At 33.0% G+C, this 19,857-nt stretch overlaps 1 protein-coding gene across 3 annotated transcripts in view; it reads right to left on the bottom strand.

Annotated features, from left to right (window-relative positions):
• LOC132719895 (symplekin-like) overlaps window positions 1-19,857 on the bottom strand; it is a 44,484-nt gene that overhangs the window by 10,657 nt on the left and 13,970 nt on the right. For 2 of the 3 annotated variants that reach the window (XM_060703847.1, XM_060703850.1), the window contains 22 exons: window positions 19,425-19,583; window positions 18,711-18,801; window positions 16,855-16,919; window positions 16,273-16,390; window positions 15,959-16,045; window positions 15,361-15,556; window positions 14,718-14,799; window positions 14,341-14,454; window positions 13,781-13,849; window positions 13,386-13,467; window positions 12,994-13,084; window positions 12,505-12,574; window positions 11,960-12,068; window positions 8,744-8,844; window positions 7,988-8,075; window positions 7,113-7,208; window positions 6,598-6,785; window positions 6,258-6,434; window positions 5,396-5,584; window positions 5,057-5,095; window positions 4,756-4,897; window positions 2,858-3,126 (listed from right to left, as the gene is read on the bottom strand). In XM_060703847.1, the coding sequence (XP_060559830.1) occupies window positions 2,858-3,126; window positions 4,756-4,897; window positions 5,057-5,095; window positions 5,396-5,584; window positions 6,258-6,434; window positions 6,598-6,785; window positions 7,113-7,208; window positions 7,988-8,075; window positions 8,744-8,844; window positions 11,960-12,068; window positions 12,505-12,574; window positions 12,994-13,084; window positions 13,386-13,467; window positions 13,781-13,849; window positions 14,341-14,454; window positions 14,718-14,799; window positions 15,361-15,556; window positions 15,959-16,045; window positions 16,273-16,390; window positions 16,855-16,919; window positions 18,711-18,801; window positions 19,425-19,583 (2,622 nt within the window). Of the gene's footprint in view, window positions 1-2,029; window positions 2,459-2,857; window positions 3,127-4,755; window positions 4,898-5,056; window positions 5,096-5,395; window positions 5,585-6,257; window positions 6,435-6,597; window positions 6,786-7,112; window positions 7,209-7,987; window positions 8,076-8,743; window positions 8,845-11,959; window positions 12,069-12,504; window positions 12,575-12,993; window positions 13,085-13,385; window positions 13,468-13,780; window positions 13,850-14,340; window positions 14,455-14,717; window positions 14,800-15,360; window positions 15,557-15,958; window positions 16,046-16,272; window positions 16,391-16,854; window positions 16,920-18,710; window positions 18,802-19,424; window positions 19,584-19,857 lie in introns of those variants that run through there. The other variant, XM_060703848.1, reaches the window with a different exon arrangement.

Raw genomic sequence — 19,857 nt, 5'->3', positions numbered from 1 at the left:
AATGTGTAATAGCGTTAGGGAGATAATGAACAGAAACTGAAAATTTCATATTATTTTCAAAGTAAAAGGGGCATAACTCTGCCAAAAATCATGGAACCATGACCAAATTCGAACTTGACCTGTGTTTTCTCATGACATATCCATGTTTGAGTTGAATGTGTAATACTGTTGGGGAGATAATGAACGGAAACTGACAATTTTATATTATTTTCAAAGTAAATGGGGCATAACTGCCAAAAATCATCGAACCATGACCAAATTCAAACTTGACCTGTATTTTCTCATGACATATCCATATGCAAAATTTGAGTTGAATGTGTGCAAACGTTCCTAAGATAATGAACGGAAACAGATGATGACGGAACAGGGTAACACTATATGCCTCTGCCATTATATGCCGGGGGGCATAAAAATCTAATCTAAAGCAAGTCTCAATTGTTTTCATAGCAATTTGATTAAAAACTGTTTCAATTCTAAAAAAGGTTTCATATGTCACATATTAATCAATTAATATAACAAAGTTATTTGATCTCAAAACTTATTTTTTAGGTTTTTTTTGTCTGCCCCATACATGAACTGTTGGTCACTTTGCAAGTTTCACGGATACTTTGGCCCAATTATTACAGCCTCAAAATACTGCAGGTCTATTTGTAATTTTTGTTTTGGAGATTTTGGTCACATGGCTTGTGTTAGAACACCAATGATAGGCAATTGTCAAGTTTCTGAAGAAATATTTTGAAATGTGCTCTTAAAAATTCTTTATTCAATAAAAGTTTATTTAGTGGAATAGCTCTTATTTTGCTTTAAATACAACTAGACCTATCACTAAATGAGATTAATATCCCTGCAAGACTGCTTCGGAAATGAAGAAGTTACTAGTAACAGAATAACTTGTAAAAGAATTGAAAGAGTTGGTTGTGGGCAATTAAAGACAGTTGTGGTTCTTGTATGTTGCATTTCAGTGTGGTTGACCATTGATGACGTTTTATTGAATTACTGCCTCTGTATTAAGTCCAGACAGAGTTACTCTTCTTGAGCACTGCACTTCCTCTCACTGTGCCTGACCATTGTATGAAGTTGTTTTGAATTCCAACCAGTACTTTTCAAGTTATGCTCCGGACAAGGAAAAGTACCAAAGGGCACTATTAGTCAAGATTGAGTTATGGTTCTTGTGCACTGCACTTCCTCTGAATGTGCATGACCATTTTATTAAGTTGTATTGAATTCCAACAAGTAGTTTTCAAGTTGTGCTCTGGACAGAAAAAAAGCAATGGAAAAGTAACAAAGGGCAATAACTCTATAATTACTCTTGACAGAGTTATGGTTCATGTGAACTGCACTTCCTTTCATTGTGCTTGACCATTGTATGAAGACGTTTTGAATTCCAACCAGTATTTTATAAGTTATGCTACAGACAAGGAAAAGTATCAAAGGGCAATAACTCTGTAATTTGTCAAAATAGAGTTATGGTTCTTATGCACTGCACTTCCTCTTAATGTGCTTGACCATTGTATGAAGTTGTATTGAATTCCAACCAGTAGTTTTCAAGTTATGTTTCAGACAAGGAAAAGTAACAAAGGGTAATAACTCTGTAATTAGTCAAGATAGAGTTATGGTTCTTGTACACTGCACTTCCCTTTATTGTGCTTGACCATTGTATGAAGTTGTTTTGAATTCCAACCAGTAGTGTTCAAGTTATGCTCCGGACAAGGAAAAGTAACAAAGTGCAATAACTCTGTAATTAGTAAAGATGGAGTTATGGTTCGTGTGCACTGCACTTCCTCTATATGTGCTCGACTATTGTATGAAGTTGTATGGAATAATAAGTCTTCAAGTTATGCTCCTGACAAGGAAAATGCAACAGACCACTGGACCGACTGACAACCACCAGGTGACTCCTATATACCCCCCCCCCCAAACTTCGTTTTGGGGGTTTAATAGAACATTATTTCATATAACCAATCAAACCTAGTAATTGGATTTTCTCAACAAGTGTTTAACATTAGGCCAAGAAAAAGGAAAAAAGAAATCAGATGTATTTCTCCTTGTAATTGTTTCCAATGCAGCATGTATGCAACAGTTATACTGTTTACAAAGTATACTACATAAATCATTAAAGCATGATCAAAAAAACATGAATAATGCTATTTACAAGTATCCGTATAACAAAATTATATAGTCATTGTGTAATGTCTTGGTGTGATATTGCAACAATTTCAGTCACAACAAAAATATGATAATTAAAAGTCACCATAATACAGCACTAAATTGTATCAAGCACTTTTTCAACAAGATATCCCACTTTCATTATTTGTATAATTGTTTTCAAAATAATTGTTCGGAGCATATGACATTATTTATAATGTGTAAATCCAAGTTTGTTTTATTTGATGCTTTGTATCTCCTGTGTTAGCACTGTCTATTGAAATTGTTACTGTTAAGTCTTTCCTCTTGATCGCTGAAGGAAAATAAAGTACACATTTGTTACATTTTATATTCATTATCTGAAGATCTTTTTCAAGATTGAAAAATTTAAATATTCTTAACATAAAAAATTACCGGCTAATATTGTTTTATTTTTCATTCATATCAGAATTTCCACATTAACATTCAATATATACATGTATATAAAGAGAGAGGATATTGGTTTGTTTTGCATGTTAGATGGAAATATATTTCACAGAGTGAACACCAGATGCAGTTTTTTATGAAACATCAGAGCTGGTGTTCACAAGGGAAATATAAAAAGTGTGACTTCTGTGAAAATTATATTCTATAATTTCATTGTGAAATTATTAAAATATCATTCCACTGTCCACTGAAAGGCATGTAATAAATATAAATGTTCTCCACATACCTCATATCCTTTATCCTCTGGCTCTGATTTCACTGCCGTTATATCTACATCCATGGCTTCACCATGCGGTGAAGGGTTTCTGTGTCCAGGTGATGGGTTACGTAACTGAGGTGATGGGTTCCTTAATATATCAGTGTTTCTCCTCCTTGGTACAGGAGGTAAATCTGAGAGATCAACAGAATCCCCTGGCTCCGGATTCAAAGCGGCCATCCTGGTATCTCGAGATTCACGTCTTTCGCCTCTACTTTCTCTTCTGTCACGTGGCGGTTCTGTTTGTTAAAAAATAATTATATATTACTTTTTATTCTTTGTATTTGTATTACACTCTATCTTAATTTAAAACACATGTAAACAGGATCTTTTTTTATGTCAAAAATATATCTTACTTGGGTGAAAAACTTTGTAACAGTAATACATTGAACTGAAAAGAACAATTTTGCAATACAAATCATTCTGCCTAAAAGATAAAGTTAACAAGAGGGCCATGATGGCCCTGAGGTCGCTCACCTGTATATAGGCCCCCGGAGTGGGGCCAGTTTAAACGCCAGGGCTTTTATTTGAACAAACTTGGAAGACACCCCATTAGAAGATGTTTCATGAGGTTAAGTTTTTACTACACACATATAATGAAAAACAATGACCTCCGCCCCCCCCCCCCTTTTGGCAGGGCCAATTTTAACCCAAGGGCTTTTATTTGAACAAACTTGGTAGACACCCGCAAGAAGATGTTTTGTGCTAAACAATATAACCTATAGCTCATTGGGTTTTTTAAAAGAAGATTTTTTAAGTTTTTACTATACACATATAGTTAAAAACAATGACACCTCTGGGGCGGGGCCAGTTTTAACCCCAGGGCTTTTATTTGAACAAACTTTGAAGACACTTACAGGAAGATGTTTCATGCTTAATATCTAAACTCTAGCTATTTGGGTTTTTTCAAAGAAGATTTTTAAGTTTTTGCCATACACATATTAGGAAGATCAATGACCCCCGGGGCGTGGCCAATTTTGACCCCAGGGCTTTTATTTGAACAAACTTTGTAGACACTCACTAGAAGATGTTTCATGCTTAATATCTAAACTCTAGCTATTTGGGTTTTTTCAAAGAAGATTTTTTAAGTTTAGCTGTACACACATAAGGAAAATCAATGACCCCCGGGGCAGGGCCTATTTTGACCCCAGGGCTTTTATTAGAACAAACTTCGTAGACACCCATTAGAAGATGTTTCATGCTAAATATCTTAGCTCTAGCTCTTTGGGTTCTTTAAAAGAAGATTTTTTAAGTTTTTACTATATGCATATAGGGAAAATCAATGACCCCCTGGGGCGGGGCCAATTTTGACCCCAGGGCCTTTATTTGAACAAACTTGGTAGACACTCATTAGAAGATGTTTCATGCTAAATATCTTAACTCTAGCTCTTTGGGTTCTTTAAAAGAAGATTTTTTAAGGTTTTACTATATGCATATAGGGAAAATCAATGACCCCCTGGGGCGGGGCCAATTTTGACCCCAGGGCTTTTATTTGAATAAACTTGGTAGACACTCACTAGAAGATGTTTCATGCCAAATATCTAAGCTCTAGCTCTTTGGGATTTTTTTTAAAGAAGATATTTAAAGTTTTTTCTTTTGGTTGCCATGGCAACCTGAGTTCTGCATGGAATTAAATTCTTTGAACAATTTTTAAAGGTGACCAACAAAGGAACATTCCTGTGAAGTTTGGATGAAATTGGCTTAGTGGTTAATGAGGAGATGTCAATTAAAGTAAAAGTTTACGGCCGGACGCCGGACGAAAAGCGATCACAAAAGCTCACCCTGTCACTTTGTGACAGGTGAGCTAAAAAGTTGATATAACATCAACTGTTACCATAGTAACAATGATAATGTTGTAAATGAAGTACCTGACGGATCCCCAGCACCTCCATGTTTTATAAATACTGGCTCACTCGGATCTACAACATCTGTTTTAGCTGGTACCCTGTTTTCCTTAGAAGGTCTCTCCCTTTCTCTACTCCTTGATCGTTCTCTTGAACGTGCTCTTTCCTGTAACAAAAGGAATATTTTAAAATCACAAAAATAATAACCCAATTAAAGTAATCACAGAATGTTGGTTGTCAATTTAATAACAAATCAAGTGATAAATAGTTAAAACATTTAAGAAATAAGAATGATTCAAAATTAAAATTTACAGCTTCAACTTACATCTCTTCTTTTGTCTTTTCTCCTATCATTTTCAGATTTCTGTAAAAGAAACAAATGCTAACATGAGTGTCACTTACAATGTATGATTTATCTTAAAATATACATGTAAATAATAACCTTGAGTACACATTATTATTTGAAATAAATACTTTTTTCTACACTATCAAAATAGAACTCCATGTAACTTGATCTTTTTCACTTAAGGCTGATAACTATGATCAGATATTATATAATGAAACGCTGATACAAAGCTATAACCTAGTTTTCATATTACCTTAATTCAAAGTGACAAAGTTACAGATTTAATAAAACATATACAAGTAAGATTATGTATATTACATCAGCAATTTCCCGGTCTTTTTGCGCTGCCCTCGCCTCAGCTTCCCTTCTGATCCTCATCATTTCCTCTGCCTCTTTCCTCAATCTCTCCTCCTTCGCTTCCTGAGCAGCCCTGGCCTCAGCCTCACGTTTCTCTATCATAGGGTCAGTCTCTAACACCTGTATGATAGCTGGGGAAAGGTGAGATCTCTGCAATATAGGAACAATTTTACAATATGGATAAGAATTAAGGATGTAACTTGTAAAATAATAATTTATCTTTAAAGCAATATTGCAAGGCAGAAACGTTTTTTTCCTAACTAAAGGAAAACAAAATTTATTTTGTATATCAAATACAGTACAATCACTTGGACAGTAAACACTGAAAATTACATGTAAGTACATAGACAAATTGATTTTTTAGCCAATCTCCCTACAGTGCCATCCAAGAATAAACGTCTGTGCAAGGACATTACTTAAAGTATCTAAAATTCTAGTCAATAAATCATCGCTTTATGAGTTGTAGAAAAATTAACTATTAGCCCAAGTGACTTAAAATCCCATCAACGTGTAAAAGGTCATCAATGCAGTGTTACTACATATCAAATATCTATGATATGTAACCTTGTGAGAGAAGTAGTGACCAGACCTTGATGAAATCAACTTTAAACCAACCTAAAAGTTAGAGGTTTGGTACCTAGAGTATAACAAATATCTAACATATCTCTTAATGAATATAGAAGCCATGTTTGACAAACAGTAAGTAAATGCACAGAAGGATCGAACCATATGTTCAACAAAAATTTGGGGAGCATTAAAACTATGTTGTTTCAATAGTATAAATCAATATGTGAAAAATAATCAATCAAACTAGCATTAAAACCTGTGTATCAGTGAGTTTGTTGACATGGTTGAGTAGAGGTTCCTGTAACTCTTGACATATCTGGAACACATCTTTCAGCTGGTCTGCTGGTAACTGTAACAATACCTGAAATGACTGTGGTTTTGTTCTCTGACAACATCTTACAAATCCTTCCCATACCTTCTTCTGTTTCCATACCTGTATATGGTAAACATAAACATAATTTAACACAGGAATAAACTTTAATAAGGACACCTGTAAGTACTGTAAACTATATAGTTTTAATGTAGCAATATTTCAGTTCACAAGCAACATTGAAATTTTAATTAAGTATAATAGTTTTTGAATAAAGTATATGTACCTGCTTTAAAATCAACCTTTGTAATATATTGAGAACCAATCCAAGCAACCTTGGGTACATGGACAATGCTTGTAAAACAGTTCTCATGAATAATGTAGGGAGTGGTGATCTTTCCATTAGATTCTGCATGACCAGAGCCAGGACTTCCTGAGTGTAGATCTTCTTCTCTCCAAAACATAGATTGGTTGCTGTAGAATTCAAACAAAACATTTCCACTAATAGTTTAACAACAGTTTCAATACCATAGATTAATGAAGATATATTAATTTCCTTAACATAGGTCATATCTAAAAAGTGTACTTTATTTCAAACTGTAACAATAAGTATTAAATTTTTTGAATGGGTGAATAAAGTGTTAATAAAGTTTGTGACAAGCAAATCTGCACAATTGGTTCATGTGATAAGATTCCTTAAAATGTGTATGACCCCTTCAATATGCAAATGTAGTATATACCAACTATATACAAGTAATGTCCAATCTAGAATGCTACATAAATTTCTGGATAATGTCAAACCTTTTATAGTTGTTTTCATGTCAACTTTATCATCTAAATTATGCAGGGCTATAAGTAGTTCTGCAGGAGTCAAAGGTGATTGGTAGGCCACATCTCCTGTAACAATAAAAGTGATAAATAATGATGACAATAATAATTTAAATCTTAATCAATATGAACTTGTCCTGCTTTGAATCTGAACAATACATTTTCACAAGCAGTTACAATATCAAATGAGCCGCCCAGTCTGGTCTGGATCCATGCTGGTCGCAAACGCACTATGTTGGCTTTGTCGTGACGCGGCTCATTAATTACTAACAGTATTGTCAAGTAACACTCCATGGCTGTGACAGCTAGCCTAGCTCTATACAAATAGTTTAGCTGTACATCTTATAATGATGACAATGAAAGGCATTTTCATACCAATTGTAATTCTATAGAAAATCATTATTTCTAATATTAGAAGCAACATAATAATTTTGTATTTAATTCATATTCTGTGCCTTGAATAAACCATGTATAAAATTTGGATTTAACTCACTACTGTGTTCACCTCTAGACACTTAACATATATCATAATCACAAGAAGATAAATATTGCTTTTTTTGGTGATTCTTAAATTTTTCATTCATAAACGTATAAACCGGTGTAAGATGATGAACTGGTCATCTTAAGATGTATTTTGGTGGGTGAGAAGGCAAAATTTTAGCAAGTAATCATTCAAGCGTCTTGTCCGCTGTATACCAGGATACAGTATTTAGTGTGGTGCTCCAACACTTTTTTAGTCTCACTCATAAAATTAAGGACACTAGTGTAGAAATGATCACAAATACATATATCACCCTACATCTCTCCAGGAACATGTCAAGAAGAAATACAAAAATACTACAACATACCATGTCCTCCCAGTAATCTATTGAAGACTTCTTTTACAACCACAGGATTTAATTTGATCAGTTTAGGTAACGCTGCAACCACTTCATCCTACAATAATACAGTATGTTACAACATATATCAACATATACTTAGTTAAAACACGTTCTATTCTTTGCATTAAAATCTTTATATTCTATGACGTTAATTAATCAAACATCCCATTGACCATCAAAGAAACCACAAAATAACATGTCATGATCTCTCAACATTTAATGTTCACATCAAAAATTATCACCTGTTAAATACATTTTTATCGAGTATAAAATAAAAGGGCTCTTAAATAATTAATAAAATATTACTTTCAATGCATTTAAAGTAGTAAATACACAACTAAGTATCAAGTATAATTAGTGCAAATTGCTCATTTAGTAATTGACATATGAAACTAATGTTTCTAACACCTGATTATCTTTCAAGATATGCACAATGTTCATAAACATGTTTAACTTGAACATAATTATGTCATCATAAATCACGACTGCTTTAATTGCTTTATTTATGAAGATGAGCTCTTCAAGTTAAGAACATGTTATATTGCAATCATGAATACAAGTCAAGTCACTTAACTGAATAAAAAACAGTAATACCTCTGTGCACTAAGTCACTTTGCAAATACAACACACCACCCTTCCCTGAACTAACCTATCAAATTTATGAAGTTTTTTGTTAAATATATTAGTTCAACTTTTACTGAAGGTATTAAAGTCTATACAAACCTTGTTAAGTCCAATCAGTACAGGTATGAGGAAGCGTACATCAGGTACACGTTTATGGTACAGGTCACGAACACGTTCAACAAGCTCCGGAGATGGGGCAGCTATAAAATATCGGTAATAAATCATTACTGCATCACATTTGCTAATAAGTATTTTTATTTCTTCATATAAATGCAAGCTTTAATCATGTATAGGACATTGTTTTCTATTCTTTTTGTAATTCAAACTAATCAATTATAAAACTACTGGTAATTTGAATTTAAGTTATCAATCAAATGCTTTAAAACTGACAAAAACACAAAAAAAAACAACATTGAATATTAATTTTCCAATTTTCTTATTTCAATTTAAAGTCTTGATATCTAATTAGCATAATTAAACATGGAAATCTAAATTAAACAATAGCTGTTTTTGTTAATTGATTAATAATTAAAGCTCATTACAATTATCTAAATCAATGACTTTATTTTTAGTGCTATTTCAACTATTTCACGAAAGAAATTTTTTACCTATATTTTCACACACAAAAAATGTCCACTTTTTGTCATTAGCAAAATTTTTGAGACACAAAACTATCCATCCATATAGTTAAAATATGGTAAGGATCCAGGTGTCAAATTAAGGTTAATATCTTAAACATACCAATTAACAAGCTTAAACACAGAAACTTTCTCAAATATCTGTATGTTTTATTTGACCATTATATCATTCAAAAATGGGTCAAAGACAGAAAAGGCCGGGTTGCATATGTGTACAAAATATCATGAGGCTGTGAAGTTACTTAAATTTTCAACCACTGTCTGACCACAATCATGAAGCTGTGAAGTTACTTAAATTTTCAACCACTGTCTGACCATTGATGTTGAAAATTTAACTTAGTTGGTAAACCTGAAAAGAATGAGCATCAGACCTGAAATGGAATCCCACAATATGGGACCACAGTCATGTCAATGCTGTGAACCACATATCAAGAGGCTGTGGTAAGAAGTTGTTGAGACTAGAACTCCGCGAGTCGGATGTGTCGCCTTGTGAACAATGTAGTTTAGGGGAAATGGCCAGGACAAAAATGAAATATGAAAAATAACAAAGGGCAATAACTAAAAAAATAATAAGTGCAGAGCAGCAGTTTCTGTACACTGCACTTCTTATCAATACGATCTATCATTCTATGATGTTTCAAGTCCATAGCTTTCATACTTGAGGAGAAATGACCAGGACAAAAATAAAGTAAGAAAATCAACAAAGGGCAATAACTCAAAAATAAGAAATGCAGAGTATCAGTTCTTATGCACTGCACTTCTTTTTAATGAGATCTATCATCCTATGAAGTTTCAAGTCCATAACTTTTATACTTTCGGAGAAATGGCCTGGACAAAAATTAAGTATGAAAATCAACAAAGGGCAATAACTCAAAAATAAGAAATGCAGAGTATCAGTTCTTGTGCACTGCACTTCTTAATAATGAGATCTATCATCCTATGAAGTTTCAAGTCCATAGCTTTTATACTTAAGGAGAAATGGCCCGGACAAAATTAAAGTATGAAAATAAACAAAGGGCAATAACTCAAAAAATAAGAAATGCAGAGTACCAGTTTTTGTGCACTGCACTTCTTCTTAATGAGACCTATCATCCTATGAAGTTTCAAGTCCATGGCTTTTATACATTAGGAGAAATGGCCCGGACAAAAATAAAGTATGAAAATTAACAAAGGGCAATAACTCAAAAATTAGGAAGTGCAGAGTACTGGTTCTTGTGCACTGCACTTCTTAATAATGAGATCTATCATCCTATGAAGTTTCAAGTCCATAGCTTTTTCAGTTGAAGAGAAATGGCCCGGACAAAATTAAAGTATGAAAATTAACATAGGGCAATAACTCAAAAAATAAGAACTGCAGAGTACCGGTCCTTGTGCACTGCACTTCGGGTTATTGAAAGAAGCATGCATACCAAGTTTGAAGTCAATCAGTCTTATAGTGACTGAGTTATGCTCCGGACAAGCTTTAGGGGACGCCGACAACGACGCCGACAACGACACAGACGCCGCCAACACCGCCGACAAAAGTAACCCCTATATGTCACCTTTTCAAGGCGACACAAAAACTGTTACGAAAATTTCCTACTATCTATTGATCATTAATTGTGTCAAAATTTAACTAAATCGGCAAACAGGAAGTGGATGAGCGCCAGACCTGAAATCAAATCGCACAGTATGGGACCACGTGATAATGCTGTATACAAAATATCAAAAGGCTGTGATAAGAATTTGCTGTGTAAACTGTTACCAAAATTTCCAACCATTAACCATTAATGTCAAAATTTTACTAAGTCGGCAAACAGGAAGTGGATGAGCGACTGACCTGAAATCAAATCCCACTGTATGGGACCATGTGTTAATGCTGTATACCAAATATCAAAAGGCTGTGATATATAGTTGCCAAGAAAACTGTTAAGAAAATTTCCTATTGTTGACCATATTAAATGTTGAAAATTTAACTTACTCGGCAAACAGGAAGTGGATGAGAGACAGACCTGAAATCGAATCCTACAGTATGGGACCATGTGTTGATGCTGTATACAAAATACCAAAAGGCTGTGATAAGGAGTTGCTGAGAAAACTGTTACGAAAATTTCTTACTATTGAACATTAATGTTGAAAATTTAACTAAATAGGGAAACAGGAAGTAGATGAGCGACAGACCTGAAATCGAATCCCACAGTATGGGACCATGTGTGGATGCTGTATACCAAATATCAAAAGGCTGTGATAAGTAGTTGCTGAGAAAACTGTTACGAAAATTTCCTACTATTGACCATTAATGTAGAAAATTTAACTAAGTCAGCAAACAGGAAGTAGATGAGTGACAGACCTGAAATCGAATCCCACAGTATGGGACCATGTGTTGATGCTGTATACCAAATATCAAAAGGCTGTGATAAGTAGTTGCTGAGAAAACTGTTACGAAAGTTTTTCCCCGCCCGCCGCCCGCCCGCCCGGACGCCCGCCCGCCGCCCAACATTCACCATACTATAACCCGGATTTGCACCAGTGCAACCCGGCCAAAAATGCTATAACATTTTCATTAAATTCTTATGTTTAACCTATTGACTCAGTAAAACTCAGGGATCATCCAGTGAAGTGACTACAATTAACTAAACATAGATATGTGGCTCTGTCTACAAGATTTGTGAAAATATGAAATAAGCTAATGATATACCTTTATCAGTAAGTATATGTATAACCCTGGTGACTAGTGTTTCTGCTCCTTTAGGACAGTTCTCCACAAACAACAACAACTCTGGAGAATCCATTCCCATACCCTTCACCTGGTACAAAAAAAGATGTATATAATTTTTACTTTCAGTGGAATGGTTAGACTCACTAAGTAAAATATGGTATTCAATAAAAGTTTTATCAAGATTAGAATTAGTATATATTATCTAATAACTTATCTTGTCTTCCCACAGTCAAATGTATTTTCTCCTACCTGATTCTTATATTGCATATTTATGTAGTCATGACCATGTGACATGTAAATCACTTTGCATGACAATATACTATGTACAAGAATAAAATAAAATGTATGTTCTGTCTGTCTGTTCTGTTATAATCATAAATAACTGATGAAGACTATCAAGCAAGATTACTCTTACTATCATGAATGTTACATCAATTTACTTATTTCTCAATTTTTGTGGATATGCCTAATACAAGTAGATCTACATAAAACTGAAAATTTAAATTTTAAGCAGGAAAACTTACAGGAGCTTCTAACATTCTTAATATTGTTCTTTTGATATCTGCATTTGTGGAAGTATAAACTGTTGCTAACCTGAAATGTTCACAATATTTCAAAGTATGTTATTAGAATAGTTGCTCTCTCTACAAATATGTTAATGTATGTCAATGTATGATGTACTTTCATATAACATGATTGAAATGATAAGAATTTGTAGAGGTATAAAATGCATGAAGAATGGAGAGAAATTCCTGATGCACTTCTTACTGAACTAATTACCTCAGATAATTAACACAAGATTCAATTAAATACAATTTTATGAGAAATGAAGTATTATCATAAACAATAATGAATAATTAACAAATAGGTTTATAGCTATATTATATAGATTAGCATCACTTGTTAGTTATGCTGACACTTAAACAAACATTTTGATCTTCTAGCTGCAGTATTTGTATGACATATATTTATTTGAGACATGCGGTTATTCATTGAGAACTAAGATAACTTACTCATGAATCAGTTTATGGTTACATGGAAGTAGACCTAGGTACAAGTATAAAGACATCTTTATGGCATCATCATTCCATGTCTCTGGGGCTTCTGTATGTAATAAATACAAATTACATCACATACTTTACCTAACTGCTTCTTAACTTGCAATTATCAAATAACTTTATAAGAATGCTGAGTATTTTGTAATGTATGAAAACAACTTATGAAATTATAAAATACCATGAATAAAGGTTAACAAAATATAGCATAAAGCTAGATTGCATGCTTTACCACAATGTGTAATTTTTAACTTACATTTTTTATTCACTTAGATAAAAGATTGAAAATGACACAAAATAAACATGAAAGAAGCGCTATAAAGATAATACCACTTATACACTAAACTAACCTTGCCTTCCCCTCAGTTTAGCATATAATTCTGGAGATGGTTTTGGTAACAATAAATATTTCAACATCTGAACAGCATAATACTGCAACAAAAAACAATCAATAAATCATATGAAACAGTTTATGACAATCTGTAACCAGCTATGAAGAGTTAACCTAAATAGATTTAACACTTAGTACAATAGCTTATTGAACAACACAACCATTTACAAGTCCAATGTAGCTTCTTACTCATTGCAAAATAAACTGTAATGAGCATTAAGTTGAAGAAATGGATGCTGAAGGGCTTTTATGATCAAGTCTAACTTGTTCTTTTATTCAATTAATTGTATTTGCATTTGGTTACTTTAAACATTAGTTTACAATCTATGTATGATAAAAGGTAAAATAGTTTACCTCAATAGCATGATGTGCCTGTTGTGTTTCATACAAATTCTTGGTATATGTTATGGCCTGATTTCGCAGCTGTAATAAACAAATATTTCAGTTATAAATGACTTATGGTCTATAGTTCTAAAGTCAACATCTGCAGGTATACTGTTATCTGATAAAAATTATCTTATCACTGGAATTGAGATTGGTAAAAATCATGAAAGAAATAAAATAATCTAGTACTTGATGTGGAATAGTTGTAACTACTGCTTTACCATTTCCTACAATTTTAACTGAGGATATTTATTTTACAAACTTCTTCAATAATCTATCAGATCTAATAAACTGAAATTCTTATGGGTTTCAAACTGACTTTAATGTGAAAAAACTTCACCACAAAATTTCAATCACAAATTTAACAATCTTTTGCATCCTAAAAAACTGTTTATCTTTCTCACAAGTATATGACCGATACTAACTAGTGTCTGACTGATATTACATAATATCAGCTCTTAACTCAACTAACCAGAAGAAGCAACTTCTGATCATTATCATTCATGAAAACAGAACATGTATTTTGTTACCTCTGTGTGATCACTAGATGTGAACTCCAGTAAAACATCCAGGAATCGTAACCTATGGGCTGGTCGTGTCATTATCAATTTTTTCAATGTTTCTAAACCTGATTCTACACGTGTCTGAGAAATAAATATATCACTTTCCTTTGTATGACGGTTTATTAAACAATAATATAAAGCAAAAATATTTCTAGTGAATCTTGATTTACATTTTTTTGAAAGGTCTCATTTTATTTAGCTTTATGATAATGTTGGCTTTATGTAGTTATTAATAAAACAGGAGGTTCACCTATTGCTAGATTGATACGACATTTATAATAGAAAAGATTAATAGGTTTCTCACTCAACTTCAAAAGAACCTACAATATAACAGTTAAACTTACATCATCAACACAAAATCTTCTAAGAATATATAGGGCATTATCTGTTACAGCTGGGGCTTCAAGTAAAACTCGGTGAAATAACCTGAAATCAATTCATATAAATATCAATTATTAATGGCAAAATTTAATACAACTGAAAAATATGTTAAATACAAAATCTGTTATCATTTTACTTATAATATGTAATATTTTATGCCTTCTTCAATTTTTTCTTTGACACATTTCTACATCATTATGATGTTTTCCAAAATGGTCAATAGTGCTTATTTAGAAAATGATTATAATTTTGAATTTATAAACTGAAAACAAAAATAAAGCCCATTTCATATATTATTTACAATAGAAGCTAATCACTCTTACCCTGCAAGTGTTCTTGATTTTTGTCAATTATTTAACAAACAAGAATGTCAATTACCTTATCATAAGCAGAGATGTTTTTATAAACTTTCAAAAATCTAATTCATCGTAGCTAAAACCTTACAATTATTTTCTCATGTCATTTTATATTTCTAACAATATCCTACTTAAAACATTCTATGAGAGATGATACTCAATATCAACTTATTTTACAGGGTTTATAACCCTTGCAGCCTTGTTGCTGTACAAACATTTAATATAATCTATTTTAAATGTTATAACTTACATCTCCTTCTGATCAACAACCTCTATAAGACTGTTTAATATTCTAGTGAGACATTCATCATAACTGGACATGTTATGTTTGTTACCCTCCACTGATGTTGACATAAAGTTCATACAGTTAGCATATTCCTGATATAACCATGCAAATGCTAGTTCTATTCTGTTACGTAAATCTGAGAAAATGTAGTTCTGTATAACTGAAAAATACAATTACAAAATGTTATCTATCAGTAAACATAACATATACAATTATACAATGTACTAATATCAATGTTTACTATGAAATATTACATTTAAAGCAGTTACTGTAATTGAATCGAGACAAATTTGGTGGCACAGGCAAAAGTATTATCATATCATCTTATTACAAGAATTAATTTAATCAATCAACCCTGCAATATTTCAGTTCTACCAAGTAATACAACCTCTAGCATTACTATTGGACTATGTAAGTTTACAGGTTTCTTTTTTGCAAGAGCATTACATTTGAGGGGAAAATAATGATAAGAAAAACAATCTTGAAGTTATTGTAACTTTAAACCATTTTTACTAAATATTTATATTAAGTTCTCACAAAAGGAACACTTGTTTATACTTACTGTCTTTAAACTCGCCTCCAAACTGGGTAACAAGACATGATAAAATTTTGGTGCGAGCATGCAATGCATTCCCCATTGTTGCTTTCTCTGAATATAATAAACAATCAATTAAATATAAATCTTTGGACACAAGACAACAAGACATAAGCTACACAAACAAAACCTTAAGTATTTACTGTCTTAATGTAAACAACAATAATATATATAACGTTTTCAATAGTATATTACTTTTCAGATTTATTTTAATTATGAAACTGTATATTATTATGTTTAATAAACACATACACTATCGGTAGATATAATGAGAAACTTACTTTCAGAAGCTAAAACTCTATCCAGTGCCATCAAAGATAACTCCTCGGACTCATTCTCTTCTAATGGTCTAGTCACAGCTGATAACTTAAAATGTTTTACAACACGCTTGGAAGGAAACTGTGAATCATAAAGATAAAATTATGAAATATAAAGATAAAATCATAAATAATGTAGAATAATGCAGCAGCTTCCAAAGAGAATTATGTTACATTTTATCACATAAATTGCTACAATAAGATATGTGCTTATTGTTTTTAATTTACAATGCATGTGTTAAACAAAAATAGCTGAAAAGTTCCAATTTTACAACATTTATCTCCCTTTGGCAGCCTCTGGATGTCATTATTCAATCTAATTTACAGAACATGAAAATAAGCAAACAGATAATAAATTATTTTATCTATGTAAAGAAAAACATTAAACCAGCTTCACTATCAAAACGTTTTTTTATTATCTTTAATAAAGATAAAATAATTGAGATTCATTATTATGTAATATGATATAATTTAATGGGAAAGATCCTAAATGGCAACCAAGAGATAGGGGGTGTTACATGTCATGTGAAAAGCGTCTTCACTTACCAAAGGTGGTGGTGGTAACATGGCTTTGTTAATAATATCTAGCTTAGATGTTGCACTTTGACCACCTAAAATTATAAAGACAAAATTCATACAAAAAATATTTTCTTAACATTACTTTGCTCCTGTTTTTTTCTTGCCTTTTAACATTGAAATGAAAAATTAAATATATAATGCACAAGACAGCAGGCTCCACTTTTCACTGTGCTGCAAAGTATAATAAAAGCATAGTAGTAAAAGGGCATAATTCTGCAATATCAAATGCATGCACTGGTATTTCATCACAAATACAACCTGATAGAGAACAAGAGGGCCAAGATGGCCCTAGATCGCTCACCTGACCCGTCAAACTCATCCGAACAATTACCTAGACAAGCGTTCTGACCAAGTTTCATGACAGGTGTGTCAAAAATGTGACCACTAGTGTTAACAAGGATTATCCATATTTGAGCAGTGTGACCTAGTTTTTGACCCCAGGTGACCCATATTCGAGCTTGACATTCTAGCAATTACCTAGACAAGCATCCTGACCAAGTTTGATGATAATTGAGTCAAAAATGTGACACTAGAGTGTTCACAAGGTTTTTCTATTTTTAGCTCCTGTGACCTAGTTTTCCATCCGAGATAAATCATGTTCAAACTTATCCAAGCATCGACTAGACAAGCATTCTGACAAAGTTTGATGATGATTGGGTCAAAAATGTGACCACTAGACTGTTCGCAAGGTTTTTCTATTTTTAGCTCCTGTGACCTAGTTTTCCACCCGAGATGACCCATGTTCGAACTCATCCAACCAATTGACTAAACAAGCATCCTGACAAGGTTTCTTAATAATTGGGTCAAAAATGTGACCACTAGAGTGTTCACAAGGTTTTTCTATTTATAGCTCCTGTGACCTAGTTTTTCATCGGAGATAAACCATGTGCAAACTCATCAAAGCAATTATCTAAACAAGCATCCTGACAAAGTTTGATCATGAATAGGTAAAAAATGTGACCACTAGAGTTTTTAAAAGGTTTTTCTATTTTTAGCTCCTGTGACCTAGTTTTTCATCAGAGATGACCCATATTCAAACTCATCCAAACAATTGACTAGACAAGCATCCACACTAAGTTTGATGATGATTGGGTAAAAAATGTGACCACTAGAGTGTTCACAAGGTTTTTCTATTTATAGCTCCTGTGACCTAGTTTTTCATCAGAGATGACCCATATTCGAACTCATCTGCACAATTATCTAAACAAGCATCCTGACAAAGTTTGATGATGATTGGGTCAAAAATGTGACCACTAGAGTGTTCACAAGGTTTTTTCTATTTTTAGCTTCTTTGACCTAGTTTTCCATCCGAAATGACCCAGTTTCAAACTCATCCGAGCAATTGACTTAACAAGCATCCTGACAAAGTTTGATGATGATTGAGTCATAAGTGTGACCACTAGTGTGTTCACAAGCAATTGTGGACGTACGACGGACATTCACCGATCCTAATAGCTCACCCTGAGCAAGCTCAGGTGAGCTAAAAAACTGTATGACACTTGAGTGTGATCCAGAATGACATTGCTGGCATTATGCCAAGTATGTTATTGTTGAATACACACAGTTTAAATTCAGCAAGACATATAACGAAAGAGTTATCAAAGGAGTATCTTGATCTATTACTTGTACTTTAATAGAATGGATGGATCCCTTTGACTGGGGAATCAGAAATTTTATAATATTTGAGCATGTTAGTGTTGCTCATAAAGTACTGGAATACAATTCAACAGTTTTGCAGTAGCTGAAATACCGGTCCTGTTGGATCATTGCACCTTCTGAGTCTCACAATAATGAAGGAAAACTAAGATTAAATAATGACTTACCAACAACGGTAGAAATGAGTTGTTTTGGGGACGTTCCCTGGAATGCTGGTGTCTCACTGCCATCAAATGGTGAGGTTTTCTTCTCAGCAGCCTGTGATGATTGATATAAACAAAGATAATGTCTGCTGAAACCCAGTTTTCAGTCATGATTCCTTAACAATATAGCCAATAATCTCTTATAGATGGTTTGGTTAGGTTTAAAGTCACACCAGTGCAATAAATGATTAACTCCTATTAAATCTAGATGAACTTATTCTGTTACTGCACTAAGGTGACTATATGGCAGCTTTCCAGATTAAATGATGTAGGAAGACGAGAGGTACTCCTCCACGCATTATTTTAGGCACAAACAGGCACTAGTATTCATTAAAAGCGTCAGATAGTCTCCTAACATTAAAGAATCCAAAGTTCCTGGATAATATTTGAACCGAAAGCCAGTTAATGTGAAGTCAAAGACCTAACCACTTGACCTTGGACACACCAGAACCTTTTTCACTAGATATATCCATTCTTGTAAACAAACATATGTTTTACCTTACAGTCCTTATATCTGTTTATCTCTTCAGATTAATAGGTATAATTTGAAGTTTTTACTTATGTACATTTTGTCATAAGAAGATACTTATGTTATGAAAATGTCTTTATGCTCTATCCAAAGAAACACGAGGCTAATCTTACAATCTAATCAAGACAAGGTCTGGAATAATAAGTTACCTCTCTTTGTACTTCTGCCACACCTTTTCCCATGCCAGCCATAGTGAGCTGTGTAGCTAGTAGCCTGGCCATGTGACTGACCTGACCATCTGTACCAGCAGCTGCTATAGGGGTATAGGTAGCCTGGAAGTGGGCAGGCATCGTGTCTGGTAACATTACCTATCAAAACACAACAAACTGAGTTTGACAACAAACAAAGTGGATCCCCTTATTACATAAAACTGTAGCATGAAATACATAAGAATTTCCATGTCAAACTTTAAAAAATAAAGAAATAGTAAAATAAAACAAAATAAAAAATAGTATCATAAAACAAAATAAGAAATAGTATCATAAAACAAAATAAGAAAGAGTATCATAAAACAAAATTTGTTTGTTTATTTGTTTCATTTTACGCCTTTGCCCAACAGTATTTCAGTCATATAGGAGAGTA

This window comes from Ruditapes philippinarum, unplaced genomic scaffold (genome assembly GCF_026571515.1).
Source record: "Ruditapes philippinarum isolate M1 unplaced genomic scaffold, ASM2657151v2 ctg2933_1_1_1_1, whole genome shotgun sequence".
Lineage (NCBI taxonomy): Eukaryota > Metazoa > Mollusca > Bivalvia > Venerida > Veneridae > Ruditapes > Ruditapes philippinarum.
This window is presented reverse-complemented; position numbering and strand designations above follow the sequence as displayed.